Source organism: Dunckerocampus dactyliophorus, chromosome 7 (assembly GCF_027744805.1).
Source record: "Dunckerocampus dactyliophorus isolate RoL2022-P2 chromosome 7, RoL_Ddac_1.1, whole genome shotgun sequence".
NCBI lineage: Eukaryota > Metazoa > Chordata > Actinopteri > Syngnathiformes > Syngnathidae > Dunckerocampus > Dunckerocampus dactyliophorus.
In genome coordinates, this window is record NC_072825.1 from 28,838,334 (window position 1) to 28,855,569 (window position 17,236).

The 17,236-nt window shown below is 39.7% G+C and overlaps 2 protein-coding genes across 2 annotated transcripts in view; one reads left to right on the top strand and one right to left on the bottom strand.

Annotated features, from left to right (window-relative positions):
• Positions 1-578: 578 nt before the first annotated feature.
• Positions 579-17,150, bottom strand: sbk3 (SH3 domain binding kinase family, member 3). The gene is made up of 4 exons (XM_054781324.1): positions 16,891-17,150; positions 6,945-7,092; positions 5,730-5,932; positions 579-2,752 (listed from the first exon to the last, which is right to left on the bottom strand). Exons 1-4 carry the CDS (start codon positions 16,894-16,896, stop codon positions 1,991-1,993), a joined length of 1,119 nt encoding a protein of 372 aa, XP_054637299.1. The 5' UTR covers positions 16,897-17,150; the 3' UTR covers positions 579-1,990.
• epn1a (epsin 1a) overlaps positions 2,291-17,236 on the top strand; it is a 69,582-nt gene continuing 54,636 nt past the window's right edge. The window contains exons 1-3 of the mRNA XM_054781310.1: positions 2,291-4,328; positions 6,967-7,116; positions 16,914-17,134. The gene's annotated coding sequence lies outside the window, so the exon portion shown is untranslated. The remainder of the gene's footprint in view (positions 4,329-6,966; positions 7,117-16,913; positions 17,135-17,236) is intronic.

Below are 17,236 nucleotides of genomic sequence, written 5' to 3' on the forward strand. Positions count from 1 at the left end.
GCCTCGAAGAGGTTCTGGCAAACCGTCCGGCGCCTTAGAAAGGGGAAGCAGTGCCCGGTCCACACTGTTTACAGTGGGGACGGGGGCCTGCTGACCTCGACTGAGGATATAGTCGGACAGTGGAAGGAATACTTTGAGACCCCTCTCAATCCCACTGACATACCTTCCATAGAGGAAGCAGAGTCTGAAGACATGAACGTGGACAGTTCCATCACCATGGCTGATGTATCTGCGGTAGTCAAAACGCTCCCCAGTGGCAAAGCTCCGGGGGTGGACGAGTTTTACCCTGAATTCCTCAAGGCTCTGGATGTTGAGGGACTGTCTTGGCTGACACGTCTCCTCAACATTGCAGTAACAGTACGTCTGGATTGGCAGACCGGGGTGGTGGTCCCCCTTTTCAAGAAGGGTGATTGGAGGGTGTGTTCCAACTACAGGGGGGTCACACTCCTCAGCCTCCCTGGGAAAGTCTATTCCAGGGTGCTGGAGAGAAGGTACGACCGTTAGCTGAATCTCGGCTACAGGAGGTGCAGTGTGGTTTTCGTCCTGGTCCCTGAACACTGGACCAGCTCTACACCCTTGCAAAGGTACTGGACGGTACTTGGGATTTTACCAAACCGGTCTACATGTGCTTTGTGGACTTGGAAAAGCCATTTGACCGTGTCCCTCTTGGTGTCCTGTGGGGGGTGCACCGGGAGTGCGGGATTGGTGGTGCGCTACTACGTGCCATTCAGTCCTCGAGGTCAACAGGCAGATTGGCACAGCATCTGCAGTAATGCGATCGAGTAGAGCCGCTGCTCCTTCACATCGAGAGGAGACAGTTGAGTTGGCTTAGGCATCAGGAAGGCGCCTCTCGGACTCCTCCCTGGTGAGGTGTTCTGGGCATGCCCAGCCAGGAGAAGGCCTAGGACACGCTGGAGGGATTATGTCTCACAGCTGGCGTGGGAACGCCTTGGTGTCCTCCCGGTGGAACTGGAAGAGGTGGCTGGGGACTGGGAAGTCTGGACTTCCCTGCTGAGACGGCTGCTCCCGTGACCCGCACCCGGATAAGCGGAAGAAAATGGACGAATGGATAGAGTCCTCTAGACATGAAATAACACCCCTATAGTCACCTTTACCCTCCTATTACCCAACATAGTAGACATAAGAACAGAAAATAAGACGTATAAGACAAAGAAAACCAGTTTACCACCTTCTAAATAGGCTTGTTAACATTATTAGAGCCCTCTAGACATAAAATAACACCCGTAAAAATACATACAAATAATCACTACTGCTCCTTCCACAGATGTGTTTTATTTATCCTATAAAAGAGTCCAACCTCTTGGTTTTGCATATTGCCACCCAGAGGACTGGAGTGGAACAGCAATGACTAATTAGTAAAAAGTATAAATGTATTTTAATGAAGTATAAGACAGAATAAAGTAAATAATAAAATACGGTACGCATTTTTTTGAAAATTGAAGGTTAGATGAAATAATCTGTCCTTTTCTAACTTGACGTGCAGGATGAAATCTATGCGCAGGTGGAAGGTACAATCGGTGGCCATTGTTGTGTTTATGATGCTGTGTTTATTAAAACACACGTACATATTTACACACTGGAATCTATACAACAACAGAAGTGACACTTCTTTTTAACACCTTCCATTTACACCCACAACATTAGGCACACCCATGTCATGTCATCATACTTCATGCTCGAGCATTCCTTTGATTCTACTGTAAATATATTTGGACATATTTGGACATTTTTATTTAGCACAATCTAAGAATACCACATCAATAAATGATATAGGGTGTTCTGGTATTGCTAAATGATAGCGCTGTGGTATTGGGTCTCATTAGATTGTGCAGGTGTACCTAATGTTGTGACCGAGGTGTCATCGGTGGATTTGAGCATATTGTGAAAAATAACTAGTTTGAATAAAAAAAAGAAGAAAAATGTATATAATGTATATATTATATAATGTATATAATGTTGACGTTTACATTTATCTCTCCCCCCTTCCTTCCCTCAGCAGCTCCTCCTCCACTCCTCCCCCCGCCTCCCTTACTTTCCTGGCCTCCCTCTCGGCCTCCTCCGCCCTTCTCCTCTCCTCCCGTTCCGTCTCCATCAGCCAGGGCCCCCCCAGGTAGCTCAGGACCTCCTCGGGGCTCCCTCGTCGCCGGGGCTCCGGGTGGAGCAGCTCGCGCAGCAGCGTCATGACGAGGGGGCTGAGGCCGTGGAACTGCTTGGGGGGAGGGTTGTTCCTGTGGTTCTCCTTCATGATCCTGTCCATGTCCGCCTCCTGCTCGCCCCTCCCGCTGCGTTCGCCGGCCTCGCGCTCAAACCACGCCTTATAGCGTCTGTAGGCGGGGTCGTCGTTGGTGCTTTCCTCCCAAGGGAAGCAGCCGGTCAGCAGGCAGTAGGTGAGGACCCCCAGGGCCCAGCTGTCGATGGACGGCTCCACCATCATCCAAATAGGCACCTCCTCCTCTCCTGTGTCGTCGCCCTCCTTCACCTTCTCCCCCACCTTGGCGGCCTCCACCTCGGGGGTGCAGAAGGGAGACTCATACCAGACGGCGTAGATGCTGGAGCCGATGGGCCGGGTCAGGCCGAAGTCGCCCAGTTTGACCCAGCGACACGAGCTGTCGCACAGGAAAATGTTCTCAGGTTTGATGTCCCGGTGAACAAAGCCCAGGGAGTGGAGGTGGGTCACGGCGCCGCTCAGCTGGGACATCACCCTCTGCACGCATTCTTCTTCCAGTCCAACCTAAACACACGTGACACCTCCCTCACTCACGGTGCAAGCAAACATAATAGCAAGCGACAAATATGGAACACACCACCGTACACGCTACATGCCGTGCACGTATCAATAAATTGTGCTTCTTGTTGCTCACTCAGCTTCCCTCGAACAGACTTGGCTAGCAAACGCAGAAAAAGGTGGCTTCTCGGCATTTCCTGAACTTTTTTTTCCCGTTATGATGGACTATCTTAGTAATAGCGTTTTTCTGAAATACATGTTTGAACAATTTCCACATGCGAATACGCTTATTTGTCCCCCATCTCTCCTAGGCGGGACTGAAAACAACCGTATGTGACGTCACGTGAAACCAAGACGTGCCGTAAACAATGAAACATGTGAGTGTAAAGGTGACTATAAGCCTGTTATTTTGGGGGGCTCGAATCATGTTAAAATCCCACGCTGAAGTTGGCTTCCCGTTCCATTTAAGGTGCTATTAACCTAATGTGTAGTGTGACTGTTTGTGCACTGATTGTCTGTTTGTTTTTGTGATACTTGTCAATGTGAAAACATTTTAGGTAAGACATTGCCTTTGCATGACATCCACTACTGTGATTTGTGAAACCTTGATTCTATTTGTGAAAATGCAGTGAAGGCACATTTTTCTATTATTTTCAGCATCTAACCCTTATTAGACCTGCTCCACTTTGAAAACCACTAGACCTAGACCTCTCAGATCTGGGCTGGATTCATCTATAGACCCCCAAGGCTCCTAAAAACACAGCTTCTGATTTGTGAAACTTTTATTTTATTTCTGAAACTGCAATAAAGGCACATTTAGACGTTTTTTTTTTACCACCTGGTCCAAATTAGACCTGGTGCTGTTCAAATAATGAATGTGAAAACATTTTAGGTAAGACATTGCCTTTGCCTGACATCCACTATTGTGATTTGTGAAACCTTGATTCTATTTGTGAAAATGCAGTGAAGGCACATTTTTCTATTATTTTCAGCATCTAACCCTTATTAGACCTGCTCCACTTTGAAAACCACCAGACCTCGACCTCTCAAATCTGGACTGGATTAATGTACAGAACACAAACGTTCATAAAACACAGTTTGTGATTTGTGAAACTTTTATTTTATTTGTGAAACTGCCATAAAGGCACGTTGAGACCTTTTTTACCACCTGGTCGATAACTGACCTGCTGCTGTTCGAAAAACACTAGAACTAGACTTTTCAAATCTTGACTGGATTCATCTACAGACCCCAAAGGTTCACAAAAACACAGTTTTTGATTATCCTATTTGTGAAAAAACAATAAAGTTATATTTTTAATGTTTTCAGCCTCTAAACCATATTAGACTTGGTTCACTCTGAAAATCCCAAGGACAGGGGCGCCCATTACGTTGATCGCGAGCTACCGGTAGATCGCTAAGATAGTTTCGCGTAAACGTAACTTTGTAGTTGTCATATGACATCAGTCAGCTGACATTAAGCGCCCCTCCTGATTCGCGCTCGCTCCCCCGCAGCGTTTGAAGCTACACAGGAAGATGCAACTTTCATCTTTATGATTGTGATTATGGACAAACTAACTCTGCGGTAAGATGTCTATATCTATAACTAAAGTTATCTGTTCACTTGTAGCGGCTAGCTACGTAGGAAAAAAGTATTGTTTACTGGCTTTGCTTGGCGTCATGAACTCTCCTGCAGAAATCAGTGTTTTCTACACGTTGGCTTCTTAAACTTTTATTTCATGATGAAATTAAAAATGGGCCCATTCGTGAAACCTTTTCAATATGTTGCCTTGACTTCGGCTGCATTGTCTTTTGCATCATCATTTTAAATTCTTGTATATGGCTAATGTTTGATAGCAAATGCTAACTGGATGTAATACATGAACTGTGTGCCCTATGAACGTTACATACTGTAGCTAATGTGACTGACATATTAGCAGTACTCAGGTTATGTACACAACTATTTAGCAGTTATGTAATTATCTTCATTTCCATATTGAAGTGATTTATCATAGCAACTACTTTGATTACCTGTAAACGTCGAAAATGTGAATGTGAAATACTAATCATTCATATTTACAATAGCATTTCAGAGTTTACTGGTTACATTTTGTGTATGTTATATGTTTTATAGAAAGAGGTAGATCATTTTGACTTGTACTTGCATGCTGAGAAAGTGCGTGCACTCCTGATATACATGTATAACCTACATAAATACAGTACATACTCATATTTGATTAAAATAAATATAGTAAGTATATATACTTTCTATATTTATAGTAGTGGGTAGATCTTTGGGACTTGGTCATTTTAAAAGTAGCTCGCAGGCTAAAAAAGTGTGAGCACCCCTGCCTTAGACCCTTCAAATCTGGACTGGATTCATCTACAGACCCAAAAGGTTCATAACAACACAGTTTGTGATGTGTGAAACTTTTATCCTATTTGTGAAAATGCAATAAAGGTACATTTTCCTATGTTTTCAGCCTCTAGTCCATATTTGACCTGGTCCACTTTGAAAACCACTAAACCTAGACCTCTCAAATCTGGACCGGATTAATCTACAGACCCCAAAGATTTATAAGAACACAGCTTGTGATTTGGGAACCCTTTAATCTCTTTGTGAAAATGCAGTAAAGGTACATTTGTGTGTGTTTTTTTCAACATTTAGCCCCTAATAGACATGGTGCTGTTTGAAAACAAATCAAATACAAGTTTCACAAATACAACAGTGAGAGTCAGGTAAAGGCAAATGTCGTGCCTAAAATGTCGAAAATGTTTTCACATTAAGAAAGTGTGAACGAGGGATTGGTATTGGTATTTTGCTTCATTTAGCCATTTTTATGCTTGAAAATGCTTCATTTAGGCAGTAACATTTGCTTTAATATGCACATTTAACAGGTCGTATTCAACCAGCACCATTTATCAATGAACCCGTTTCTGAAAAAGCGTATTAATAAAGTCACGTGGAAAGGGTGGCCAAGCCTACCTCTGAGACGATGACGCTGTAGAGGTCGCCGTAGAGGCCAGCCTGCTGGGCAAACACGTAGTGCGACGGCGTGGAAAAGAAGATGCCCAGTGCTCGTGTCAGGGAAGGATGCGTGCAGTAGTAAAGCGAGAGGTTGTATTCCCTCAGGAAGGAGGTGAGCGAGGTAGACTGACGTGGGAAGAACTTCAGAGCCATGGGGGTTCCTGCAGGGAGACATGAAATATATACAGTATATATATTTATATACGTATATATTGATATATACAGTATATCCATCCCTCTGGGGCAACTGTGTTACATTCTAGCAACCTTATCCCAAACACCAACGCTTGATGAAAGCAACAGTAGCGTAAAAAGGTTACGTGAACGCTATGCAAAGACCTCCCATTAGGGCACCAGTTGTCCAACACAACATCACCTTTCATCACACGAGTGGAAACCCGAGCCGGGATGGGATTACATAAGAAATGCACTTAGTGGATTTGCTGTGCGTGGACTAAATGCTGTTTACCTAATCCCATAGAAAGCACTTAGGAGGTTGCACACTGACAATGGAGACGTAATGAGCTTCCAAAGTGTCGCCGGGAGGGGTGGAACGCTACGCCACGTCCTGTTCCCAGCCTAATTTGCGGTAATGTTTTGGTGCAAATGCTCTTAAAGTTACATGTTTGACCAGGAAATAGCAAGCTCAAAAGAAGACGGCTTTTTTATGTGGAACAACTGACAGTTTGTGTGGATCTTGTGAATGATTGTGACTGAGCTAGGACTCAGTAATTCAAGTGTACACACGACGGCTTCATTGATTGAAAAACAAAACTTTTTCCTGCATGAAGCTTCTACTTGAGTTGGTAATTTGGCCACTATATGCAGGCAGATATTGACCAAGGGAGACAAAATGGGTGGCCGCTGGCCGCGTTGGACAGGTGACTGCTATACACTGGGTCTATGACATGTAAATTTGCTGGGGGGGATTTTCCATTGGCCGCTATAGGCAGGTGGCCGTTCTAAGACAGGTTTGACTGTATTTGGAATTTTTTTTAAAAAAGAGAAAAAAACAACCCTAATTATGAGGAGAAATAATGACATTTTAGTAGCATAGAGTTGAAATATTAAAGAAAAACTTTTTTAAAAAAGTCATAATAGTGTGTAGCATGCGGGAACGCCTCTCTCTGATGTCCCGTTACACCCCTCCTCATAACAACGGACGCCGCTGACCTCTCTTTCTGTGTACGGCCAGCATGACCTTTCCGTAGGATCCCTCTCCCAGGAGCTTGACCACCTGGAAGTGCTCGGACACCTTGAGGCTGGACATGGCCTGCGCCGTCAGGAAGCAGCGCTCGTGCAGCTCATCCGCAGCTGCAGCCTGCGTGGAAAAAACAATGCAGGGGTGAGTGCCCTACGCCTACACTGGATCTCATGGCATTGTGCACATCAGGTGTCCAAAGCGTGGCCCGGGGGCCGGTTGGAGGCCATGGCTGTTTTTTATTTTTATTATACTTTCAAAATATCATTTAAAGGGAAAACCAACTGAAATACTTGGGAAATTTAAAAAAACAGCAAAAATGGGAAAATCAGCAGTAATTTTATAGGAATAAAGTCAAACTATTAAGAGAAAAAAGGTGACGAAGTAGAATAAACTCCTAAAATGGCGAGGAATGAGGAAAAATATATAAAATTATGAGGAAAAATAACATCGAAAAAGATTAAAGAAAAAATACATCATTTTAATTTTATTTATTGATGTATTTTCTTGAAATATACACTCTATAACTTTTTAACATATCTACATGTGTTGCTTTACAAAATGTCATCACTGAAAACATGAGAAACACATTCACAAAGCACATTCTAAAAATAGCATTTAACAGGAAAACCAACTCAAATAGTTGGAAAAATTCATAAATTCAAGATATTATAAGAGAAAAAAGGTGAAGAAGTAGAATAAATTGTGAATATGGGGAGGAAAAAGATCACACAAAATTAGGAGGAAAAATCGTTTTACTCACATGAAGTTGAAATATTAAAGAAAGACATTTTTAATTAGATTTATTTTCTTGAAATATATACATGTACACTCATGGAAAAACTGATGAGACCCCCCTTGTTTCTTCAGTGTATTGATCCATGTTAATGCCTGGTACAACTAAAGGTACATTTGTTGGGACAAATAGAATGATGATGACAAATACACTGTAGCTCATAAGGGTGGAATTTAAGATGACATCAAGCAACGTCCATGCTCGCATGACTAGCGATAGCATTGGACTGCCAAAAAATGTAACTCTTATGGGCTATTTTTGTTGTCATTCTTATATTTGTCCAAATGAAGCTACCTTTAGTTGTATCGGGCATTAAAATGAAGAAGAAACTGAAGAAACAAGGGTGGTCTAATCCAGGGGTCTCCAAACACTGGGCCGCGGCCTAGTACCGGTCCATGGGGGGGGGGGGGGGGGGGCGCGGACTGTGGGAAGCTTTCAGGTGCAATGATAAATAAAAAAAAATACACTTGTAAATAACTACATCAAATTTTATGCAAATTCATATCCATTTCGGAAATAAGCGCCATTATTTTATTTTAAAAATAATATACAGTTACACATTGCATAGTTTGGGCATTTACATGTTGTTTGTCGCAAGCGGCGACCCGTCCCGTCCCCGTTCGACGGTCCCTGAGCGCACAACCGTGTGTTCGCTAGCTTTCTCTCCTGCGCCGCAGATAGACCACTACTGTATTTTCATATTTGGTCTCAAATGCTGATACCATGTGGGAATGCATAATGATGATGACTTATTGATGACTTATTGAGTGCTAATGTGCACATTTGTCTCAAGTGAATTCATGCTAGCACACTGCCTTTTACCACACACGTCAAACAGCCATGTCATCATGGTGGATGGTGGCTCTGTATTCATTTAGTGCTTTTAATTTGATGTTGTTCCTGTCTTAGTTTTACACAATACATCATAAATAAGATCAATTAGATCGCTGTAATGTACGACCCCCCCCCCCCACGCGTATCTTCACGTGTTGCTTTACAAAATATCAATACCGCTGAAAAGTGTAACATGAGAAGCACATTCTAAAAATATAATTTAACAAGAAAATGTTTTTTTAAAAAAAACAGCAACATTTTAAAAACCAGCAGTAATTTTATAAGAATAAAGTAAAAAAAACAAGTTAAGAGAAAAAAGTTGTCATTTTGCGAAAATAACATCATATTATGAGGAAAAATAATGTCATTTTAGATGCATGAAGTTGAAATATAAAAAAAAAAAGTTGTAATATTATGAGAAACAAACAAAACAGCAAATAAAGTTGTGATTTTTGGAAAATTTGATTGTGTAAAAATGTTTAATGTTACAAGAATGAAGTCAAAATATTATGGGAATAAATTCCAAATTTAAAAGAAGAGAGTTGAAATAGTTGGAAAATGTAAAAAAACAGCAGAAATGAAAAAAGCAGCTGCAATTTTTTGGTAATAAAGTCAAAATATGAAGAGAAAAAATTGAAAAAATTTGAGAATAAACTGCTAACATTTTAAGGAAGAATAATGTCATTTTAGCACCAGAGTTGAAAATGTGTTGTCATAAAAAAAGAAGTAATAATATTATGAGAGACAAACAAAACAAAATAAAGTTGTAATTTTTTTAAATTAGGTTGGGGGAAAAAATATAGTAAAGGATGTAAAGGGAGTAAAGTCAAAATATTAACAAAAGAAAATTGGTTTCGGAAGAAAGTTGAAATAGTTGGAAAATAAAAAATAAAAAAATGAAGAAAAGAGCAAAGAGTGAAGTTGATATTAATAATGTGTTTGTTCACCTACGTGACAAAGCTTCTCAGCACGTCTACTGCACATGTGTTACTTTACAAGTGGCAAAGTTGCATCCTTGCATTTTTCACCATTATTTTACCCATTTTTGACACAAGGAAGCCTCATTACATCATGAAAAGCAGAATTTCCTTTGGGATTGATGAAATATTGACTTAAGCGAACGTGAACCCTTTGATCTTTAGCCATGTGGAGCTTGTGTGTATCTTAGAGAAGTATTGGATGGGGTGCTTTGCTGTAAAGGCAGGATAGGGTGTGTGTGTGTGTGGGGGGGGGGGGGGGGGGATGATGGTGTCTTGTCAGGACGATGGGCGCATGTGGAGCTGTCACTCAGCTCTTTACGCTTCCTCTCTTTGTCTCCTCAAGTCACGGCGCCTGTCATACGCTTTGAAGTTAAATCCCGACCCCCCGATCACGTACACTCAGCAAATTAAGGGAGGGGTGCCAACATTTACAAGGCGACACTCGGCACAAAAAGATAAACATACTTCTATTTTTGACATTCTGTCTTGTACAACCCTCTCACACCCCGCCCCCTCGTGCATTTTGGGCGCTTTGCTTGAGGGCGAGACGCTTTGTGGAGCGATGCGTGTGATAGGACGAGTGTACGTCCGCTACGAGCAACACAGCTCCATTTCATCACTCGTGCACACTACGCTGTCTTCATCGCTACCATCCTCTATTCTATTTGTAGGGCACCGTCAGACAGGGGTGTCCAAAGTGTGGCCTGGGGGCCGTTTGTGGCTGCAGCTGTTTTTTTTTATTGGCCTGCGGCACATTCAACAAAAATATAATTTTAAATAAATAAATAAATAAATAAACAATTGAAATAGTTGGAAAATTTAAAAAAAAAACAGGAAGAATTGAAAAATCTAAAGTAATTTCACAAGAATAAAGTCTAAATATAAAAGGAAAAAAGTTATAAAATAACAAGAAAGAGTTGTCATTTTACAAGAATAACAAAAATAATGTCATTTTATGAGCATAAACTTGAAATAGTACAGACATTTTTTAATGTAATATTATGAGAAACAAACCAAATAATGAATAAAGTTGTAATTTCGGGGGGGGTGAAATTAGGATGTGGAAAAGGTTCGAATGTTACGAGAATGAGGTCATAAGGTTATGGGAATGAAGTCAGAATTAAGAACATTTATAAGAAGAAAGTTGAAATAATTGACATTTTTTTTAAAAAACAGACATTATTTTACAAGAAAAAAAGTCTAAATTTTAAGAGAAAAAAGTTGAACTTTAATGACAAAAAAGGCACAATTTTACAAGACTAAACTTGTAATTTTTGGAAAATAAGGCGGTGGAAAAACTTGAAATGATGCGAGAATAAAGTCATAATTACAAGAAGAAAGCTGAATAATTGGAGATTATTTGAGAAATGGAAAAAACAGCTGTAATTTTATGAGAATAAAGTCAAAATATTAAGAGAAAAAAGTTGTATTCTAACGGGAAAAAGTTAAAAAAGATTTTACAAAAATAACGTAATAATATGAGGGAAAATAAGGTCATTTTAGTAGCATCGAGTTGAAATATTCAAGAAAAAATGTTTTTTTTTTAACTGTAATATTATGATTAACAAACAAAACAATGAATCATTTTGTAATTTTTGGAAAAATAGGTTGTTGAAAAAGTTACGAGATACGAGAATAAAGTCATAATATTATCGGGATAAAGTCAGAATTACGAGAAAGAAAGTTACAAGAAGAAAGCTGAAGTAGGAAAAAAAAACCTGAAAAAAACCCCCAGCAGAAATAAAAAAATCAGCAGTAATTTTACAAGAAAAAGTCTAAATATTAAGAGAAAAAAATTTTATTTTTATGACAATTTTAAAGGACTACACTCATAATAATAATACGGGGAAAAATAATGTCATTTTGGTAGCACAGAGTTGAAATATTCAAGAAAATACATGTTTTTTTTAAAAACTTTAATATTATGATTAACAAACAAAACAATGAATCATTTTGTACTCATTTTGGAAAATTAGGTTGTGAAAAATGTCACAATGTTACAAGAATAAAGTCAAAATATCATGGGAATAAAGTCATGATTACAAGAAGAAAGTAAATAAAAAAAACAGCAGAAACGGGAAAAACTACGACAGAGTATTAGGCCACATTGAAAAAAAATAATTACAATAAAAAGATTTCCAGAATAAAGCGGTAAATTTACGAGAAAAAAACATAAGACCCCCCTTTCATAGCTGTCTCATGCAATGCCTGTAACGTAAAGTTGTAATTTTTTTCCTGTAAATTTACGACTTTATTCTCCTAACATTATATTAGATTTTTCTCACTACATAACTTTACAACTTTTCTATTCTTGTAAATTTACCGCTTTATTCTCGAAATCTCAAGATTATAATTGTTTTTCAATGTGGCCCTAATACTAAAATAAAGTCAAAATAATAAAAGAAAAAAAGTCTCAATTTTACGAGCATTGAGTCATATTATGGAAAACTACAGTTGGAATATTAACAAATAAATACAACATATTGTTATTTTACTTACTTATTTTTTATATGTATTATTTATTATACATAATAAATAATCATTCCAAAAAGAACATTTACAAGAAGAAAGTTGAAATTGTTGGAAAATTTTAAAAAACAACAGAAATGGTCTGCATTAATTTTACAAGAAAAAAGTCCAAATATTAACACAAAGAATGTCGTGTTCCGCAGGACAGGAGCGAGCGCCTCCTGTCGCGCGCTCTTATTTTGGTGGGTTGTGCTCCCTGCTGGGAAGCGGCAGCCGCTTTCCTCCTGGTTGCCGCGCAGCTGGTAACAATTAACACTTGTGGCAGTTGAAAGGCCAGCGTCGTCGCATGTGTGGCGCTGGTTTGTTTCATTGTACCTCGTCTCCTCACCGGTGCCGACACTTAAAAGGTTCCTACCTGTCCTGCTGCCCAAGACGGCCACGTGTGGGGTTTTTTTCCACAGAGCTTTTCCACTCTGTCGCCTTTTGTTAATGTGCCTGTACAACTGTGAGTACCTGCACCTGCTCGCACGCCATTAAAGACTCTTATTTGCACGTCTCTGCATACCGGGGCTCAACTTCCGACAGCTTAGCCTAACCGGAACAAAGAAGTTGTAATGTAATGAGAAAAAGTAATTTTACAAAAAAAAATATTATTATGAGGAAAAATAATACCATTTTAGAAGCATAAAGCTGAAAAATAAAAAAAAATTAAAGAGAAAATCCCTTCTTTTAAAAAAAAAAAGGTATAAGATTACAAAAATAAAGTTTAAATATATTATGGAAATAAGTTCTAATGATGAGTAGAACATTTAAAAGAAGAAAGTTGAAAGAGTTGGAAAAAACCCCAGCAGAAATGGAAAAAAAGCTGTCATTTTACGAGAATAAAAAGTTGCAATTTTATGAAAAAAACTTGTCATAATATGAGGAAAAATAATGTCATTTTAGTAGCATAGAGTCGAAATTGAAATGCTAACTCGCTCAATACCAAAGACGTATTTGCACGTCTTTTTTGCACCAACAGCAAAAAGAGGTGCACAATAAAAGAGGTCACGTTTCATGCAGTTTTAAGCCAAAAAAAAAACGGCCACAAGGTGGCAGAAGTGTTTCGATAAGAGCTCGGCAGGGATCTGTTGCATGTATTAACGTGCTCGACAGCAAGGAGGAAGTGACCCTTTTTTTTGCAAAATCTTTGTGTCAAAGTGAAAGTTATGCTTGAAATGTATCTTTTCACAAAAAGCTGTTTTTTTTCCCTTTTTTTAGTCGGGAACTGATATTTTCCTGAAAGTTATCTATGTCCTCCTGCTGATTACTAAAAAACGGAAAAAGGTAGAAACAAACTTTTTTCTGATGAAAGATGAGTGTAATGTTTCTTTTGGTAGGTTCCATGCTTCTATCACCATAGAACACAATATTCAGTGTGCCTTGAAAAATCACTCAAAATCTTCTAAAATGGCCGGTAGGCTACTGAAGGGGTTGGATTTTGAAAAACGGCTGTGATTGAATGATTTAAAAAAAAAATGTGTTTGTTTTTTTCAAGTTGTAATATTATGAGGAACAAACAAAACTAAATTAAGTAGTCATTTTTGGAAAATTAGGTTGGGGAAAAAGTTATAATAACAATAATAACAATAATAATGATATTGCAAAAATTTAAAAAGATTTTAAAAGATTATTTAAGAAGAAAGTAGACATATCTGGAAAAGAAAAAAGAAAAAACAACACGAAAGGTAAAAGAAAGAGCAAATATTTTTTCCCAAAACATGTCATTAACTTGTTAGCATAGAAAATATCAAAGTGTAGTGATGGTAAACTCCATTCCTTTCACTGACTCGAGTTTTCATGAGTCACTCACTAAAGTGAGTCAAGTACTCGATTCACTGGAGTTGGGTGCGCATAAAAACCTGAGACGGAGACTCCCGTAGACATGCAGCATATCAGCTGTGTTGGTAAAATGAGATAAAAAAAACCCAAAACAATGAGATGTTGTTTGGACTGTGAAGCGGTTGCTACAATTCCATGCACGACATGAATCAGGCACCGTCCCCCCGTTCTCTCTTGCCACATCCAACATGGCGGCGACGTCCCCGTATGATTCGGCGCTCAACGCGGCGTCTTCGTCACCCAGAAAGTCGCACATGCACACGCAACACGTCCACCCACCCCACTTGCTAAAAACCTGTCAGCCTCACCACTGGCGTGTCGGAGTTGGCCAGTGAGTCGAGTGAGTCTACGTTCTTCCAGTTCTTCCAGCTCAGAAGAAAAGAGGAAGTGGAAAGGAGTTGATTTGAGGCAGGGAGGTCCACCAGTTTAGTTGAATCCATGTATACTAATAAAGTTCGGGTAAGAGTTCTTACCTGGTTAACAGAGACCAATCCCTGCGAGTCCTGCTTCAGTAAAAAAAAACTCACATTTTTTTGCATGACTCGGTCAAAACTCTATTATCTCTGTCAAAGTGGCAAAGCTGCATCCTTTCATTTTTTTACTATGTGGCCCTCACTGGAATTTAGACACCCCACATTTATGTTATTGACATTCATTTGGTTAATTATCTATTTATTTAGGACTGCACGGTGGTCTAGTGGTTAGCATGTTGGCCGCACAGTCAGGAGATCGGGAAGATCTGGGTTCGAATCTCCGTTGGGCATTTCTGTGTGCGTTTCCTCCCACATTCCAATGTTAGGTTAATTACTGTTAATTGTTGACTCTAAATTGTCCATAGGTATGAGTGTGAGTGTGAGTGGTTGTTTGTCTATATGTGTCCTGCCATTGGCTGGAAACCAGTCCAGGGTGTACCCCGCCTGTCGCCCAAAGTCAGCTGGGATAGGCTCTGGCATGCCCCCGCGACCCTAATGAGGAGAAGCGGCATAGAAAATGAATTTATTGTGTTCCTAACTTTACTATTCTTAAATTTTGTTGGACATTTGAACAATGAAACCATGTTTTTTGTGTATTGAAATGTTTGAAATATTTGATTTTATTACACGGTGGTGTGAAAAAGTGTTTTCCACCTTCCTGATTTCTTATTTTTTTGCGTGTTTGTCACACTTAAATGTTTCAGATCATCAAACAAATTTAAATGTTAGTCAATGACAACACAACTGAACACAAAATGCAGTTTTTAAATGAAACTTTTTATTATTAAGGGAGAAAAAATCCAAAGCTACATGGCCCTGCATGCAGCAGCAACAAGTCAAGCGTTTGTGATAACTTGCAATGAGTCTCTTACAGCGCTGGGGAGGAATTTTGCACAATTGTTGTCATTCAGCCACCTTGGAGGCTTTTCCTTTTTAAGGTCATGCCACAGCATCTCAATAGGATTCAGGTCAGGACTTGGACTAGACCACTCCAAAGTCTTCAGCCATTCAGAGGTGGACTTGCTGGTGTGTTTTGGGTCATTGTCCTGCTGCAGAACCCAAGTTGCTTTCAGCTTGAGGTCACCAACAGATGGCCGGACATTCTCCTTCAGCACAATTCATGCTTCCATTCATCACAGCAAGTCTTCCAGGTCCTGAAGACCATCACACTACCACCACCAGATTTTACTGTTGGTACGGTGTTCTATTTATGAAATACGTCGATACTTTTACGCCAGATGTAATGGGACACACACCTTTCAAAAAGTTAAACTTTTGTCTCGTCAGACCACAGAGTATTTTCCCAAATGTCTTCGGGATCATCAAGTGTTTTTCCGGCGGCAAAATCGAGATGAGCCTTTATGTTCTTTTTGTTCAGCAGTGGTTTTGGTCTTGGTTTTGCTTTTTGCCCAGTGTCTTTCTTATGGTGGAGTCATGAACACTGACCTTAACTGAGGCAAGTGAGGCCTGCAGTTCTTTGGATATTGTTGTGGGGTCTTTTGTGACCTCTCGGATGAGTCGTCGCTGCGCTTTTGGGGTCATTTTGGTTGGCCGGCCACTCCTGGGAAGGTTCACCACTGTTCCATGTTTTCGCCATTTGTGGATAATTCCAAAGCTTTACAAATGGCTTTATAACCTTTTCCACACTGATACATCTTATTTACTTTCTTTCTGGGGGGGGGGGGCAGCCACTTTTTCACACAGGGCCATGTAGGTTTGGATTTTTTTCTCCCTTAATAGTAAAAAGTTTCATGTAGAACTGTTGTGTTGTCATTGACTCATATTTACATTTGTTTGATCTGAAACATTTAAGTGACAAAAAAATCAGGAAGGGGGAAACCACACCACTGTCTATACACATTGATCATGCATTTTATTATACGATTGACATTATATTTTGTTAATTATGTATTTATTTATTGTGTTTCTTACTTGACTATACTTACATTTATCTGGAGACACCTGAAAATGAAAGAATTGTGTTTGTATTTAAATATTTGAAATATTTAATTCTATGATCTGTATTTATTATACATTTTATTATGTTATTGACCTTCTATTTTGTTAATCATGTATTTATTTATTATGTTTCTTACGTGATTATCCTTGAATTTAGCATCTTGGAGGTGCTACAAAAATGAAACCTTTTTCTTTACTTAAATATTTGAAATATTTGATTCTGTGATCTGTATTTATTATACATTTTATTATGTTATTGACTTTATATATTTATTGTATTTATGTATTGTGTTTCTTGACTTTTTAAATTGAGCATTTATAGTAATGTAAATGAGAGAAAAGCGTAAATGTGAGTGCTGCTGCAAGATGTAATAATAATAATAATAATAATAATGGAATTATTGTTTGAATTGATGGATGTTGTTAACAAAAGGGTAGCGTTCAACGTGCAACATTGCTTGCCTGCTGCTGAGCTCAGAGCAGCAAAAAGCAAGTAAGCAATGGAAATGCAAGTTGTGGTACTCACAGTCATGTTTGTGGTCCCGGCAGCGTGTGGCGGTGTGATGCGGGGGAAGTGTGATGCAGTTTGGTGCGCCGTCTCTCTCTTCGGGACCTTGCAGCCGATCTCCACCCTGGCCAACTGGACAATGACTGTGCTTCGCCCCCGCGCGGGACTCACTCCACTCCCTCTCTTTTCCTACCCTGGGGGCCAAGTCTGTCTGCAGCTCGCCTGCTGTGCTGCTGGCAAGCGGGCCTGAGGCGAGCGCGAGGTATTTGGTGCCCCCTCCTCTCCATCTTCCACATCCACACAGCGTTAATGCCCCCCTGTTTCCAATCTGTCATTCATCCGGGACACCTTAACCCTTCCTGCC